The sequence below is a fragment of the Haliaeetus albicilla genome, chromosome 7 (genome assembly GCF_947461875.1).
Source record: "Haliaeetus albicilla chromosome 7, bHalAlb1.1, whole genome shotgun sequence".
Classification (NCBI taxonomy): Eukaryota; Metazoa; Chordata; class Aves; order Accipitriformes; family Accipitridae; genus Haliaeetus; species Haliaeetus albicilla.
In genome coordinates, this window is record NC_091489.1 from 12,631,044 (window position 1) to 12,648,319 (window position 17,276).

General features: G+C 35.3%; 1 protein-coding gene across 14 annotated transcripts in view; it reads left to right on the forward strand.

Annotated features, from left to right (window-relative positions):
- Positions 1 to 16,705, forward strand: part of STXBP5 (syntaxin binding protein 5) — a 120,377-nt gene extending 103,672 nt beyond the window's left edge. For all 14 annotated transcript variants that reach the window (XM_069786952.1, XM_069786951.1, XM_069786954.1 and 11 more), the window contains 6 exons: positions 2,027 to 2,266; positions 3,761 to 4,130; positions 6,770 to 6,935; positions 7,749 to 7,860; positions 10,117 to 10,337; positions 11,052 to 16,705. In XM_069786952.1, the coding sequence (XP_069643053.1) occupies positions 2,027 to 2,266; positions 3,761 to 4,130; positions 6,770 to 6,935; positions 7,749 to 7,860; positions 10,117 to 10,337; positions 11,052 to 11,093 (1,151 nt within the window). In that variant the 3' untranslated portion in view covers positions 11,094 to 16,705. The remainder of the gene's footprint in view (positions 1 to 2,026; positions 2,267 to 3,760; positions 4,131 to 6,769; positions 6,936 to 7,748; positions 7,861 to 10,116; positions 10,338 to 11,051) is intronic.
- Positions 16,706 to 17,276: the final 571 nt, after the last annotated feature.

The following is a 17,276-nucleotide window of genomic DNA, read 5'->3' on the forward strand; positions in this document are numbered from 1 at the left end:
GATCTTGTTCTTTCAAATTACTTTTCTGTCTTTAGATCTTTAACTACCCCTTTTCCTTCCTAAATAGCCATAACAAAAGCTAAAGTATGTGCTGCTTATGTGCTTATCCTCCACTTTCTAAAGCAGAAGTTATCTTGAACACACTCTAGTCTGCATTATAGCATTGCTTTTCAATGTTGTAATCCACATGATTTAGGTACCATTGCCACAAGGTCCTATCCTTCGGTTTAGTTGCTCAAGAGAGTCTCATCTTTCCATCCTTCTGATGAAGTGGTGTGTAGTGGATCGTCACACTGTTCCTTCCTCTTCATCGAAACGAATCTATTAACAAACCATAGCTTCTTCCTTGACTTCAGGATAAATAATATGCACTAAGGCAGTTAAAACTCTTTACCCTTGGTTCTCTCTTCTGAACGAGTTGGCCACTCTCCACAACGCCTGTATTGTCTGGCAAGTTAGTTTTTATGGGGCCTTTTCCTGTCCATTCCAATGCTTCTGGAATTTGTACGCATGCTCTTCAAATATTCAACCAGATGCAGCTCAACAAATGCACATTTAATTTTATGCCTGTTGCAGTTAATGTATGATTATATTCAGACTGATTAATCCATGTTAGAGTTGAAAAAACATTGTTAGTAAATATTCAAGCCTGAAAAAACAAGCATCTTAAGAGGTTGTGGTCATTAGAAGAACTATAAAAAACAAATAATTGTTTTCACTGGTTTACTCTGGATTTGATTTTTTTAAATGTGAAAACTTAGCATGTCAACATCTGAGTGGTTGACCTAGTTTCTTTCTGTAATCCATGTTTTACATTTGACTTAGCTAGAATTCAGCAGGACGATAATTTTTCTATCCTTGCTGGAATGAGACGAATATCTCCTGAGAAGATTCACTGTTTGTGTTGAGTAGATGTCTGTATTTAGTCAGTTGAAAACTAGTTTGTGTGCTTTTCAAATGCATGTTAGATGTTCTTTGTAGAAAGTTTTGCAATAATTTAATGAAATTAGCATAGTGATACTTCCAGAAAGTATGTGCTTGAAGATGCCAGTTGCATCTATACCCTACCCAAAGATCCAAAACAATAACTTAATTTTTCAGAAGTCATGATATAAATTGCATCAAACTTTTACTAGTAAGGTTTGTCTTGTGCTAAAATTTTGGAATGATGAGTTAAAGTAAAGCATTAATTTGTGAATGCACAGATAAATTCAGATGTGCTGATGTGTTAAGTATCACCACACGTGCAGATAGTGCACAGCTAGAATGGAGCAGCAAGTTTACTGGTTTGAGCTTTTGTTAATATTGGAATTCATTCTCTGTTAAGAGAACCTTATTTGCCAAGCAGTGAGCAAGATGGCCTGAAAAGTTTTAGTGCTGTTTCTGGCACTACAGTACAGTATTCAAAATGGAAGTCTTCAGCTTTTCATACCAGTGCCAAGTGGCATTTGGTAGCATTTGATGTTTCTCTTGCTAAAAGTTTGGGTGTGTGTAAATAGCCTGTTAGACCTCCTCCATACAGTTTCCTAAAGTGGGACAATATTATTGTGAGTCCTTACAGGTTACATGGTATCATGCTGTCTGGATGTCACTGCAGTTCTTAAAGTAAATTAATTGCAACTTCATAAGATTATTAAACCGTGTTCTATGGAAGCCAAGATTTTTTTCATCTGATCAATGAACTAATTTGCAGAGAGGTTTGTAATTCAATTTTTTTTTTTAAAGGAAGAGTCCTGTTTGATGATGACTGTTATTCTCTGTCCTAAGAAGACAGAAATATGCATAACAAGTGTTCATGACAATTACCTAATAGCAACCTCTGCAAAACAAGATTGGGCACTTCGTTCAGAATACGGTGTTGAAAACTGGGCTAAAAGAAAATATGACTAAGGAAGAATACAGTAGTAATAATCAATGGCATGGTAGTTAGAATATACTTCATGCTAAAGAACAAAAAAGAAAATCCAAATTCTCTTAATCTCCCTGCATTTTGCTATTCTTTTTAATTAAACTGATTTATTTTCAGATGTCAAAGACAACTCTTTCAGTCGATCCCGGAGTTCTAGTGTAACTAGCATTGATAAAGAGTCACGCGAGGCAATTTCAGCTCTTCATTTTTGTGAGACTTTCACAAGAAAGACTGATACATCACCTTCCCCATGCCTGTGGGTTGGGACCACGCTGGGTACAGTGCTTGTCATTGTACTGAATTTACCCCCAGGAGGAGAGCAAAGACTTCTTCAGCCAGTAATTGTTTCTCCTAGTGGTATGTACAAAGCAGATGGGCTAAAGCATACTTTGATTAAAGTATTGTTCTCATTCATATTTTTTTAAAGAAACTGTTTTTCTCTGTTATGGATTAGTTAAATTAATATATATTCCATTGATTTAGCTACTAAGGTTAATGATCTAGCTTGGTTACTTCATTACCAGAGTTTTAAAGTTGCAAAGTTGAAAATATGATCTCGTGTAATATAAAAATATCACTTTAATGTATACTTGCTGAAAAACACGTTTGCTAACCTTAATATAGTACCTGGCAATTGTTGAACAGAGATAGCAGAAGAGATGAGTATTTCAAATGCTCAAATTTTTTATTTTTTTTTTTAGTCATGAGGTAGGAAACTTTCAGTTTTCCTGCATCATGAAAAAGGGAATACAAATTAAGGGTTGTATATTGAACAACAAGGTTTAAATATTAGTGATAAAATATTCATTTGGATTGCTGTGAGAGGTCTTGTATCTTGTTTTTCTGATACACAGCAACTGATTTTGTTGTAATTATATATTAATGGCTTGCTGAATATGCTGTTAGGTATAGATTTAGCTTTCCTGCTACCACTGTCTCATGCAGAACATGACATGCTGCTCTGCTCCACTTTGCTCACACAGCTGGTATCAGGACATGTGAATTGCAATGCTATTTCATTGAAATAGTTATTAGGAATAGCGTGACCTCTAGACCATATATGTGATTTGTGCTTATCAAGTATGGTATTGGCAGCAGTATTCAGATTTGGTAACATATGATCATAAAGGCAAGACTGCAGACTAGGCAGTATGTTTAATCACTGTATCTGCAGCATAAGCCTTAAAAGGATACTGCCATGTGTATGGGTTTTTTGTGTACTTAGCAAATGTTCATGTTTTTACTTATGTGTGAACAAATATAAGTAATATAAGAAATATATTAGCTTGAGATCTGGCCTACAGAGATAGTGACTTAAACAGTGGGGAGGGAAAACTTTTCTTCTTTCATTTTATGCTAAGGAGTTGCATTCAAGTGTGAACTGCAGGGGAAGAAAACCCGTTGCTTGTTTCTGAACCTGTCTGAATTGAAGAAAAAGGAGGTGCTCACCTTTGACTAATATTTATTGTTGACATTAAGCACACTGTGTACTCCTCAGGAGAGAATGAAATGAGTTGCATTTGTGACACTGAACTTGAATACATGTGTGCATTCCAGCTTGGCTCTCTTAATAAATGTATACATTTCCATTGAAGTTAATGGAAGAGTATGCATACATGTAACCTTTGAAAACTGGTTTAACATTTTCTTGAATACATAGGTGCTCTTGCACATGTTTCATTGGTTTTTAGATAAACATCCAAAGGTTTTGGTACATCTGTGTTGCTACAGAGGCAAGCCTAAGTTCTAGTTTTCTTTTCATTGTGCTAGCTTCTGAAAGGAGTATTTTGTAGCTTGAAAGACAATTTAGGAGAACTGTTTTAGAAATGTGCTCAATTGTTTTTTTCCTAGGAACCATCCTGAGGCTAAAAGGGGCAATCTTGAGAATGGCTTTTCTGGATACCACAGGATCTTTGGTCCCACCAGCACATGAACCCTGGAGAGAACTCAATGTTCCTGAAGATAAAGATGAAAAAGATAAATCGAAAAAGCGACGACCTGTCTCAGTGTCCCCCTCTTCCTCTCAGGAAATCAGTGAAAACCAATATGCAGTGATATGTTCAGAAAAGCAAGCAAAAGTTATCTCACTGCCATCTCAGAACTGTATTTATAAGCAAAACATAACAGAGACTTCTTTTGTTCTTCGTGGAGACATAGTGTCATTGAGTAACAGTATCTGCCTTGCATGTTTCTGTGCCAATGGACATATTATGACTTTTAGGTAAGACCTGTTTGATAGTAACTTAAACATAAAAAGAAAAAATAGTCTTCTGCTAGATAAAAAGTTTCCTTTTCCATACAAATATGAAATTTTAAAAAATGTACATTCACTCAGTGTTCATGAACCTCTAACACTTGGGCCTGGATAATTTTCATTATGCATTCCTATTAGTTATGCCCTTAACACATGAAAAAGTTTACTAGTTTAGCTCAAGCTACCCCGATTCAACAAATAGTTCCAAATATGCGATACCAGTCCATGAGTTGATGAAGTTTGTCTCAAAGTTGAATTTACTCCCTGATGGAGAAAACTGCCTTGAGTCAGACCTTCAGCTGGTACCTGACCATAACTCTGCATATTTTTGTGCAGCTGTTTGCATCACATTCATGCCTCAAGCTTACCGTTTTGTTGCGTAGCTTGCTTATTTCTATACTACAACCACTAGCAATTAATCTTGCCTTTATAGCCCAAGTTTAAGGCCTTTAAGACATAAGTCATCTAAAGTAAAGGGTTTAAGTTATGAGTTTAAATATGTGTAGAAGTAATGTTTGAATGTACTTACGTTTCACTTGGGTAATTTTAGTATGTCCTTTTTCTTGAGCATTTTCAAATGGTGTTTTATTCTGAACAGTAGTGTGTATATACCTATACCCTTGTCACCTACATTTTAGTCACAGCTAATGCTAAGATGAATGTGGAACATGGCATTTTAAAATTGTGCTGGTAAAATTCCTAAAACATTATTTTTAAGGTTGCAAAAACAAGCTTTCAGCTTGGGAAATTCTCTAAAAGATACTTCTTCGGGAAATTGTTAGGAATAAAACCAAAGCTGATGCATACTACAATTAAAAAATAAAAGATTAAGTCTTTTAACTCCATTGATGTATACCCCAACATATATTCTAAGCATCTCTACAAAATGCTGCTCACCTTTTAGGGCAAGCATTGTTTTTTCCCCTAATGAAAACTGAACTTAATGTTTAGGTACTATATATTGAAACATCCTGTTTTCCTCAGGGTTTGTTTTGTTTTCTAATGAACTTTGCATAGCGGTAGGTGCTAAATTATAAATATTGAATTGTTACATTGTGTAGGGAAGTTGAATTCCCAAGGATTAACTCCATTCCATAAACATGAATTCCTGTTGGGAAGTGGACTTAAGGTGTCAAAAAAAAAACAAAAACAAAAAACCCAAAACTGTTTGTGTAAAGTTGTCAAAGCATTGTATCGTTCCCAAGATGGCTAATACTTACCTACTGATAAAAATTTAGATAGGGCTTACGATTCTGTTACAGATTTGTTTGAAACTCTGAAAATGCTGTCATGGATGTCATGGTTGTCCTATCTGATCTAATGTTTTTGTATTTTGTCTTGAAGCTGTAACGATGTTTTATGCTTCCATCAGTCTGAAGCAAGGCACTTCTCTGTTACTAACTCACTCTTAGGAATATTCTTGGTTTAGATAAGTGCATGGCAGAAGTGTCATTTCTGGGTGATGTGCTTATAAGAGAACATTGTTTTTTATTTCTTACCTGTAGAACTTGCTTCCAAAGTCATGTTACCAGTTCTCCTTCCTTTTGTTTGTCATAGATTAAATCTGCTAAGAGACGATCCACAGTCTGCAAAATGCAAGCTTAATGTTTAGAAATCTCAGTATCATATAAAAAACCACCCCAAAGCTTACTGTTGTGGTTACTACATCTTTCTTTTTCATTGCTTTTGGCTTTACTTTGCACCTTTACTGCTTTTTTTAGTTTCTAGAAATAATAATCTTATACAGCTGGTATCTGCAGCAAAAGCTGCTTAATGTATTGTTAGCTGCAAATGTACCAACATCTTATGTAAATTACGCTTTTACAGAAATTTCAGAGGGAATGTTTTTGAGACAGCAGTTTATTTTGGGTTCTATTTATCAAGACATCAGGTGTTCAGTCACTTCTTTCTTGCATTTATTATTACTTTGAGGGAGAGGAGTGTTTGGTAGCAAGAGCATTGTTACAGCCTGAGTGTGTTGCATCTGTTCTTCAGTAGCTTGATGCAAAAGTACTGCAATTACATGTGCAGAATCAGAAAATGCAAGGTAAGTAAACTTTGCTCTAAGAGGACTTCCTCTTAATTATGCGGTCAGACAGAAAAGTTGGACATAATTCATAAGATTGTTTGAAGCTGCTGAATTCTGTTTTCCTTTGAAAGCACAGCCCTGCATATTTCTAAGTGTTCTTGAGGAGAGATCTTTTACACTTGTATTTTTAGTCAAGGAGAAATTCTTCACCCAAGAGAAGAGGCAGGATGTTTAGTTGTAAACTTTTGGTAGATACTTATCAAAATACTTTGTTAGTAATTACTGAATAATGCTTTAAGTGAATCTGAGATTTACATGCTCAGAGTATCATTTAAAGGATGCTTTTAAATGCATCAGTGATGCAGATGTTTAAATTTCACTTTTGAGGCACTAACTTGAAAAAATTCATATTTATGTTTTGAGATTTTGCAATTGCATTAAATGATACCCTGTTTATGTGGTAATTACGTAGATGGTGAAGAGAAAAATAATGTATTGCAGTCTAAAAATGAGATATTTGATCAATAATAGACAATCTTGCTATATTTAATCATTTTTTTTAATTCTTTTTCTTAAGTTTGCCAAGTTTAAGGCCGTTGTTGGATGTATATTACCTGCCACTCACCAATATGCGGATAGCCAGAACATTCTGCTTCACCAACAACGGACAAGCACTCTATCTTGTCTCACCAACTGAAATACAGAGGCTCACCTACAGTCAAGAAACATGTGAAAATCTTCAGGTAATGAATTACAAAAAATAATTACTGTTTTCCTAGATATATGCTGAGGTTCTTGGTTCTAGATTCGTGATGCTTACAGTAATTAAGTTTGTCATAAAGCCAAGCACTTTGGTTTTTGTGCTTTGATTTTTCTCACTGTAGAGTCTGATTCAGGGTGAATCACTCCTACGCTTAAATTTTACTGTTTCATCCATCCTCTTGTATTTGAAACAGTTTCTTACTTAATCTCCTTTTTGATTGATAAGATATTTCCTCGTTTAACATGTGCAGTTAAAAATCCCTTGTTCAACTGATGCTGGTAAAGGTGCATGCTGACATAAGCAGGGAATACGAACTTAGGATAATTGAAGAAAGCTATTATGTTTCAGGAGTATTAACGTCTTGAAAAGAGTCTCAGTCATACTTCAGCTTAGAAGTTGTATAGAATACTGAAATAGCAGAGATGCAGGCTGTAAGCTCTACTTTGGTACCATGCATGGATATGGGTATTTGTAGATATAGTTTCACCAGAACAAAATCAGGAGTGTTGTCCAAGTTGTTGAGGGGCAAATGCAGCTTTACTTGAACCCATTTCTTTGCTAGTGAATTTCATGATCTATAAACTTTCAACTATCAGAACAGATGGTTTGGACAGATTTCTTAATATGTTCTTATTTTTTATTTCCTAAGTTGCTTTGCAAAGGCAGATGCCTATTAAAGCATATTCATTTTCAAATTCAAATCCACAAAATAAATCCTTAAAGTGAAAGAATATTCCATTAATTTGCATGTGAAATAACGGATGCCTTGTTGTGTCTCCTCTTCATTGCAAAGGAAATGTTGGGTGAGCTCTTCACTCCTGTAGAAACACCAGAAGCACCGAACAGGGGGTTCTTTAAAGGCCTGTTCGGAGGTGGGGCACAGTCACTTGACAGAGAAGAACTCTGTAAGTTTTTTTTAGTACTTGTTATTTTTCTGGTATTTCTACCCAAGAAAGCCAGTGATCCTTGAGAAATGTATTACCTGTGTTAATAGAACATTATATTTGCAAAGAGGAAAGTAAAAAAGGGAATGACAAATACTTTTTCATATCTTTTACATGTTGTACACCTTACCAACAAGATCAAAAAAGCCTGGTGCTGTTTTCTCACAGGCTCCTTTACCTCATTTATTCGGGAGTAGATTATAAAACAAGAAATAGGACAATTGATCTTATTTTTATTCATCTTTATGAAGTGTGTAGTACTGACCATGTTTTTCTTAATGGTGTTAAACTGAAAGGGGCTGGTTCTGGAGAACACTATTCTGGACAGTGAGAAAATTAAAACTCCATTCTACTTCAGTTTGTTTGCTAGATTCTTTTTCCTCATTTGACTTGTGCAGAGATGCCTTAGGAGTGAGAGCAAGGACAGAACTGTATGATAGTTCAATTTAGTGCTCTGTTCATAGCACAGTAAAATTCAGATTTGGCAAAGTTTTTATTGCTTTATCATTTTTTTCATTGTTTTTTGATTACAACTTTTTTACTGTGGTAGCATGCAGCTTTTTAGTATATTTAAGGAAAATAACTTCCACTTATTCAGGTATTTGCTAGATTGAACACTATATTATGCAAGTTTATTTGTAAGAACTGTTTCCTTTTTAACATGAAACATAGCTCTTAACAGGCAAGGCTCCCTGGCAATCCTTTATTTTTTTATTGGTTCTTTTGATCTATCCAATAAAAATTAAATTAGTCTTTACTATTTGTGCCTGTACATTTTGAACAAATATCAAATATTTAGAGGTCACTTTCTCCATTAAAAATTCCATTTGTATTTATATATGTGTAATACTTTGAAAGGTTGGTCAGGTATTCTATTAGAGAAATTTGTGCGCACAAATTATATGTTTAATTAGTATGACTGGGACAGGAAAAAAATGGCTTTTTGTGGCAACAGAAAAAAACTCTTGTAACTTTAGAAGCGATCTTCTTACATCATTTCAATTTTCCACCATCAAGTTTTGGCTTAGATCTTCAGAAGGAAAATAGTATTGAGTGGGAGAAAAAAGCCTAATGAATTAATTTGTAGCCTGAAAGTAAGTTCAATGACAATTCAAAAGACATCTGAAAGTCTCTTTAAAATAGTCATATTTAACATGAGGGTCACAGCAGAATCTGTAATAAGTGAAATGATTCCTTTTTTTTTTATTTTTGGCAATTCACAGAAAGGTGTTTATAGTGTTAGTTGAAATCTAAATCATTCTTCCTAGAAGCATAAAATCAAATCATAAAATCTTGAAATACTGCAGCAAAACTTGTTAAATATGTTAATATTATTTTTCCCAGAAGTGAAAAAGAAGAAAATGTTTAAACCATAATTTCATTGTTTAGAAAAAAAAGTTACAGATTATTTGGTTTGACTTCAGCATCCAAAAATGTTTTGGCCTTAACTCAAATTTTTGTAGAGTATACAATTCAGCATGAGATTGACATGTCCGTTAGGTGTCTAGACTGAACTAGGTGGCTGATGTCCCATTATGAGCAAAGGAGATGTAGTCAATGCAGTCACTGGAGTCTAGACAGCTGTTCAGCTGGCCATTCATGGGTGTTTACTTCAGGATGAGCTGATTTGTTCTTATAGCTGTGCTGCCTTTTCATGACTTAAATGACTTTTTTTTTTTACAAGATTTTTACAATAATGAGAGCATAAACACCTAATCTTCAGGTGTCTGCATCTAAAACTGAACTTCCATCAAAGGAAACTTCTGCTGGTGGAGTCATACTGGCTAGCTACACCAGCAAAGCACTTCCAGAACTGACCACAGCTTGTATTTTCAAAATTCTCCTCCTTTGTCTGCTGAACTCCCAACACCTTCCCTGTGAAGTAAGCTATATTGTTAAAAACCACTTCACTAGCACAATTCTGTTGATGACCATGATGCTGGCACTGTTGAGAGAGTTTTAATTTCACACTTGAGCTGTGGAAAGGTTATAATTTTATAACCTGCCTGGAAATTTGGAAATATGTTTGAAAATCTCAATTTTATTGAATAGTAACATCTAGAAACATTGAGTAGTGAGTATTGCTCATAGTCATGCCTATGATTAGGTGTTTGGTGTCCATGCAAAGAAATGACACCTCAAACTTACATTGGTATTTATGTGATAGTGATAGAAAACCTTACTATTCTGTTTTTGCTGCTTTGCAAATGCTTCCAGTTGGAGAATCAGCATCTGGGAAGGCATCAAGGAGTCTTGCCCAGCATATTCCAGGGCCTGGGGGTATTGAAGGTGTCAAAGGAGCAGCATCTGGTGTAGTTGGTGAACTAGCACGAGCCCGGTTGGCGCTAGACGAAAGAGGACAGAAACTAGGAGAACTGGAAGAAAAAACTGCAGCTATGCTTTACAGTGCTGATTCTTTCTCTAAACACGCTCATGAGGTGAGTCTGTTACATGTTAAGCTGAACATTAAACTGATACTCTAGCAAAAATTGCAAGTTTTGCAAGTAACTGGCTTCTGCAAAGCCATGTTAGAGGTATCTAAAGGGAATGCAATATCGCTGAAAAAGGACACTTCCCTTTTATCTATCAATCATTATTCCTAATAATTAAGTATTAATGTAAACAGCTTTGTCTCGTGGCACATTGGTCTAGAGCATACCCTCTGCCTGAGTGGCATGTGGATTTCCAAAAGTGCAACTCAGTTCACATTACTTAAAGAATTTGTCACTGAGTTAGATAAGAATATTGCTCTGTGCGAGATTCCTGTGGTTCTTAAGAAAGACCCAATTGTTGTATGCAAACCCCCTGAGTCCAAGTTATTTATTTTTTTTCCTCAGTAACTACATAGGATGGCTGTTCTCTTCTGTGTTCATCCAGATCTCTTTCCATCTCCTAAACTCTTGTGCAACCTTTCCATTGTCCCAAAAACATCTTTTTCTATCTGAGGCCAGATCATCAGCAGTGTTGCTACCATTAGAAAATTCATCATGCTAAACCCTTGCTGTTCAGCAATGTTGTTGTTGCAGTTTTGAGAAGCCTTACTAAAGTCCCTCTTTCTCATGCTGCTTTGTAAGCATATAATTTGTTTATATCATTGTACTTTTTGGTTCGTTATAGAAGCAGTAATTAGAAATTGTTTTTTGTTTTTCTAGATGATGTTGAAGTACAAAGACAAGAAGTGGTACCAATTCTGATGATGCTCATCAATTACATCTGTTTAATTTTGTCCTGATGAAAAAAAATCTTGGTTTTTCATTAATTTTGGCAGGACCTTCGAAATTCAAAGGAGTATTTACCATTGGATACTGTTGTTTCCTAGCACAAATCACACACTGTTTTACCTCAGTCATGGCTTTAACTGAGGAGCTTTATATTTAAAAGAAATACACACAAAAAACCCAAACTTCAGTGTTTCTTAGCTGTTGGTTAGCTGAGAGTTGGAACAAAGAAGGTAACTGGAACATGTGGAAAAGAGGGTAAAGGGAAAACGTAGTGTGAGATGGGCAGGGGCAATGCAGGGTCAATCCTGTGTTAATATTTCATATGCCAGAAGTTTTTGTGCTATTGTAATTGCTGCCAGTGTTATACCCTCCTGTGAGGAGAGGCAATAAATCAGGGGTCCAAGAGCTGGAATAAAGTTGTCTGTCTTGCTGGACGGTAGCTGACTTACACTTACCCTCTAAGACTCACTATATTTACCATTATTGTTGAAGAAGAGTTCAAGTTTGCTGTCACTTCTTTCATCGGAAAAGCTGGAAGCTTGGAAGATTTCTTGTTGAAAATTGTATACATAGTTGACCTGTGCATAGTCTTTTCTTGGACCCCTGATCTAGTATTCTTGTATTCACATCATATTCTGTGAAGTGCAAAACAAGAGAATACACAATTTTTGCATTAAAAAAGTCAAGTGAATAATATGACTGGAATGTGTCATGCTGGGAGTTTTCATTTGTGTTACGGCTGTGCAATGTGAAATGTGGTAACATCTTCATTGTGGTAAGAATACTTCAACTTCTGTTCAGTTAAATATTATTTTTTGCCAAAAATAGTTATTGGTTCAGTTTGTGTAACATTTAGAATTGGCTGTGGGTTCCATTCATGCTGTGAACTTCTATAAATGTTTAACAGAATGTATCTTTACAGCCATTAATTAAAATAGCTGAGATAGTTTTGAGCAAAACTTAAGTTCTAGATGCCCCCCTAGTCCTTTACTGTGAAATCAGATAATCTTGGACTCAGGTTTTCAAACAGTTTTACACTCTGTGGAGGTGCTGATGCATGAATAATGGCAAGCATCTAATATTTAATAATTGTCAGTATATTGTTTAGCAAATTTCTAAATCCTGCTAGTAGAGGTATTTTACAAGTACCTATCTCAGCCCCACCCAGCACTAAAGGCCTAAAGTTTGGATTTAGTCTCTAAAGCAGTGTTTTCAATGTGGGCAGTGGTAAGTGTCCACTAAAACTTCAGGAACTGGTGAAATAATGTTCAGTTTGGGTGAGGTAAATAATATAGCTGAGCTAACTTGTTAATGGCTGCTGCACTAAAGCTGTAACAGTGGGAATGACCAGAGCTCTTTTAAAAAGAGAGGATTCCTTAAAATAAAGGTTTGCATTTCAAAAATTTATTTAGACTTTCTTCCTCAAAGCAGGAATAGTTACTGATTGATTTTGTTTTATAAAAGGGAGTACTTACAAGCTGATAGGTCTACATTGTCTGAAATTAATCATTTGGGTTTGCTTCTCCAAGCATCACATTCTGTGTGGTGTTTTTGCACACTTTCTGAATGTTCTCAAAGCAAAACCTTAGTTGTATTTGTATTGTGAAGTGATGTTGCAGGTACATAGATGAGGCAACCTTACAAAACATTTAAAGCATGCAAAATATTGAAGTTACTGATGGTTCTTAATTCATTTTTCAAATGAAAGGCAAATATGTTTGGGCTTTGTAGCACAAATTGATAAATTTTCTGATTTTATGTATGGTAACAATTTAAAAAGACAAGTGAATTCTGTTGCCAGTGTGAGGGCATGCCATACCATGTCCACTGTTTAAAGAACTTAGCAAATGAGAACATGACAACTTGAACAAGTAGCTTTGATTTCTTGATGGCTCTGTCCCATACCTACTGAGTCAATGGTAACTCCAGTTACTTAACTCAGCTTGCCACACAATTTTTGCCTCTGCATGTTAATTCCTTTTCTAGTGTCCAATTAATGCATAATTAAATTAACACTATTTTGTTAAAAATTCAGGTAGAAGAAAACTAGATAAACTACTATCCATACCATTTCCAAAAATAAAACACCCTAGCTGACACTTGTCTCCTTCCTTATCTCACATTTATAAATTGAGATGACTGATTATTATTAGACCTGGTGAAGATGAACTATATTTCAGAGCTACAGAATCCTGGAAAATTAGTCTGGTCAGGCTCTGTGGGAGAGGATGGCAAAAGTACTCTTCAGCAAATCATGGTATCAATTCAATGGAAGATGACCTTGGTGTGAAAGGAAAGCCTACTTAACTTTCTCATCAATAAACATTTGACAACCACCAGCAAGCAAAAAAAAGAGGCAATGAGAGACCATCTGCCAGTACAAGAAGAGTAGTGGCTTATTTGGTATTATAGAATTTATCATAGCTGAATCTTTTTTCTGTTGCATATGTTCGGAGCATGCTTCTAAAGTTGAAAACTAATGAAATGATTACTCATGAGATGAATACACAAATGGTTCTTGGTCAATAAAAGGGGCTATGTACAATTTTATTCTAAAGCGTTCCTTTTTCCTTCTCTGTGGAAGGAAGTTGATCATACATCATTGCATCTTATTCTGCTATTGGTGGTGCACCTTTTGTACAGCAAAGTATATTGAAATCCTTAGGGTAAGCACCCCTGGTTTTTTTGCTAGCATTTTAGTTGTGTGAAACTTTTTTAGAGTGTCTGGAAAACTATAAAATACAATTGAGCTATTACTTTTTTTATTTTTTTTGATGGAAGTGTAAGAAACTGCTGCTACCTATCTGTTTATGTGTAGTGTGTCTCATTAGGAACTGTAAACTGAAGAAGCTTTTCTTCACCTTAGTCCTGCCAAATTGTAACTTTTGAATGTTAATATGTGTAAATATGCGTGTATTCCAAATAAGTCTGAAAGTGTTACACCACAGGCATCTCCAGTGATTTGTTCTTCAGCAAACAGTCAGTTATAAATTATAGTAATATAGCTGTGTTCCTTGTCTGTCTTTATGCAAAGATTTTTGCCTGAGGTGGTACTTGTATGGCAGGTGATGTTGGAAGGCTACATCCAAAGGAGGATTTTTGGAAGCAAGTTCATTTCCTTTTTTTTCCTTTTTGCTTTCCTTTTCTCTTTTCCATTTTGCGTTTGGGTTTGGGGTTGGTTTTTTTTGCTTAATTAATGGCACTGATCCTACCTGGACTTTTAAACTTGAATTTTTCCTGCACTTTAATTCAATCATGGTATTTTATTCCTTAATTTTGTTTTTACATTTGTGCAGTTCAGGTTCATTATCTGTATATAAACACACATGTTCAATAAAGACTTTAGAACAGATTACTTTCAGGCACACTTGCTAATTATGTGACTATCATTTCAAATGTGTGTTTTCTTAGCAAAATATGTATATACAAGTATATACAATATAGAATCTAATGAAAGGCACGTATCCTGTGTCAGCATTCAGTTTATAAATTTCTGCAACACTTTCAGATTTGTTACTAGATAATACAATAAAATCTGTTATATTTATACATACTGCTTAAGAATATACTTTTAGTTTTAAATAATTTTTATATGTACACTTCTACCTTTAATTTTAAAAATACTTATGTTCAATTTTTAAGTCAAAGTACTTAAAGTATGTATATTATCCATAGAAGAAGTTGTTTTAAGCTTATGAATACATTCATATCTCATATCGAGATGATACAATTACTAAGCAATGAAAACAAATAGCCCATTTTGCTTTGCAGAAAATAATCATACTTATTTTTACTTCTCATTATAAACATTCTTAAACAATTCCCGAAGTATGGAGAGGGAAGATAGTACATTCAGAAAACTAACCTAATGTCAAAGTTTTCTCAATAGCTGCAGTTTGTGGCTGACTGGTTTTCTATGATTTGATTTTTTTTTTTTTCAGGTATACACATGAAAGACTTTTTTCAGCTTTATTCCTTGGACTCTTAAAATTCCCCAAAATTTAAGTGAGGTTTGTCCAATAAATAGTTTCTTTGAGTAATGTATGAATTTTGATTATACATCAGCTCTTTACATATAAATCAGGGGGGGGGGGTATACCAAACATGTGTGGAAAACTTACAGCCTGTGGCTGAAGTGCCCTCTTCTTTCTCATCATGGTTTAACATACCCGGGCAGGCATGGATAGCATGCTTGGTGCATGGGGAAGGAGTGCAGTGCCTTGCCTCCCTCTCCAAGTTGCAGGGTAACTTCTTGGTTGAATCTTTTCTCATTCTAGCCAATTTCCTGTATGATTTCTGTGAATCTTTTTGGTGGATGTTGATAGCTTTGCTACTACCACAAAATCTTCAAATACTTTGTAGACAGAAATTAATGATGTTTGGGGGAAGGAAGGAAGTAAAACAGAAAAAAGATGTGTAGTGTAGGCAAATCAGCTAAACCAATTTTATTTCAGTTTTCATTGAAAAGCTAAATTAAGCTGGGCCAATTTCTTCTTATGCATGTTATAGAGATGTGCTGTACATCATCTACTTTATTACTGTTTCAAGCCAGATGAGTGTACTGTGTTTCTGGGTTCTTTTACACTAAAAGATGTGGGTGTTCATTTTTTAAAAAGAAAAAAAAAAGGGGGGGGGGAGAAACGAGGCAGAAACATAGAACAATCAAATGAAAGGTGTCAATCAGTATTCCTTTTAGTTTTCCATGTAAAGCGCGTAGAAATGTTTGTCATACAGCTGTAGGTTACTTTGACACTTGTACTTCTTTTTGTTAGTACCTAAGTTACATACTACCAGGCAAATAATAACTAGAAGTTAAACTGTTTCAGTTGAAAACATGTAAGGAGTTATATGTGGATTACCACTACCATTCAGTAATAGGTGATGCAAAGGGAGAGGGGTGGGAACATGTTTTAAATATTCCCTTTTAAAACAGAATTGTAAATAAGCAGTACTGTGTTATTTTAGACCTGAGCTCTGCTATCTGTAGTGGTTAGAACTAGGAAAACATGCTGCTTTCTAGTTATGCTACTGCTTCCTTGTACCAGCACCATGGGGGAAAAATAAAAAAAATCAGTAAATTTTTCTAACATTGCCCCCTTGTGGGTAAGCATGCTTGATGTGTAGCAGTTCTCGTTTATGTATAACTTAGTGTGTACATGTGTGTTTTCTTTTTTCTTTTTGTTCATTGCAACTTATTCTTCAGTTAAGTCTTGCTGAGCCCCACTAGCTCTTCTGAGGGTGATTACTGGAATATGCATTTTAGGTAGGGTTGCAAATCCATCTGTCTACAAATATAGTTTCATATGAACTGCAAACTGTACTGTTACAAACACAACTATGTTAGATTGCATAGAGTTATTTTACTTACATGTACTTGAACTGAACTATGTCATCATAACAAAGTTAAAAAATTAAGTATGGAATATTTTTGTAAATAAAAATACCTGTGCAGCTGGTATTTTAAATTTAAAATGTATTATACATTAATGTTTCAGAAAAAATGTTCATATATGTGTATATGAATGTGTCATTATGCTGAAGGGCTCTTGACTGGGCAAAATAAACTATTCAAATCTCTCCTGAAATGAGTGGAGCTTACTCCTTTTCTTCCTAACCAGTTCTTTTCCTGCTGGCTGGAGCATACAGTGACTCCTTGCCAAAAGAGGCTGTTTCATTTTGCTTAAGTTTTTCTGGGGTGCACCTTACGACTAGCAGAGCGGTGTGTGCTTGAAGCACTGGCAGCCAGGCTGACAGTGAGTAGCCCCTAAGGAGCACAAAAGGCAAAATGGTTTGTCTGTGGTGGTGTTCCCAAGCAGGTCTAAAAACATTCTGAAACACACATCTCGATGGCGACGATGTGAAGTCCTGTTATCCTTTTAAGCTATCAGAAAAGTTAAGGTTGTTCATTTTACAGACTCAGTAAAGCAAAGTATTTTCTGTAGCTGCATTTTGACAGTGTTCATTAATTTAAGAATCCAGGGTGCATGGGGAGAAGAGATGAAGCTGATCTTTTTTTTTTTTTTCCTTTTGCCATATTTATGGCACAGCAGATGTATTATTTTCTTTGGTTGAGGCTCAGCTTTGCCACCGACCAATTTCCAGCTTGCAGTCTATTAAATTTTCTGTCTTCTGCTGTTGGGTGGGGGGAACCACCTT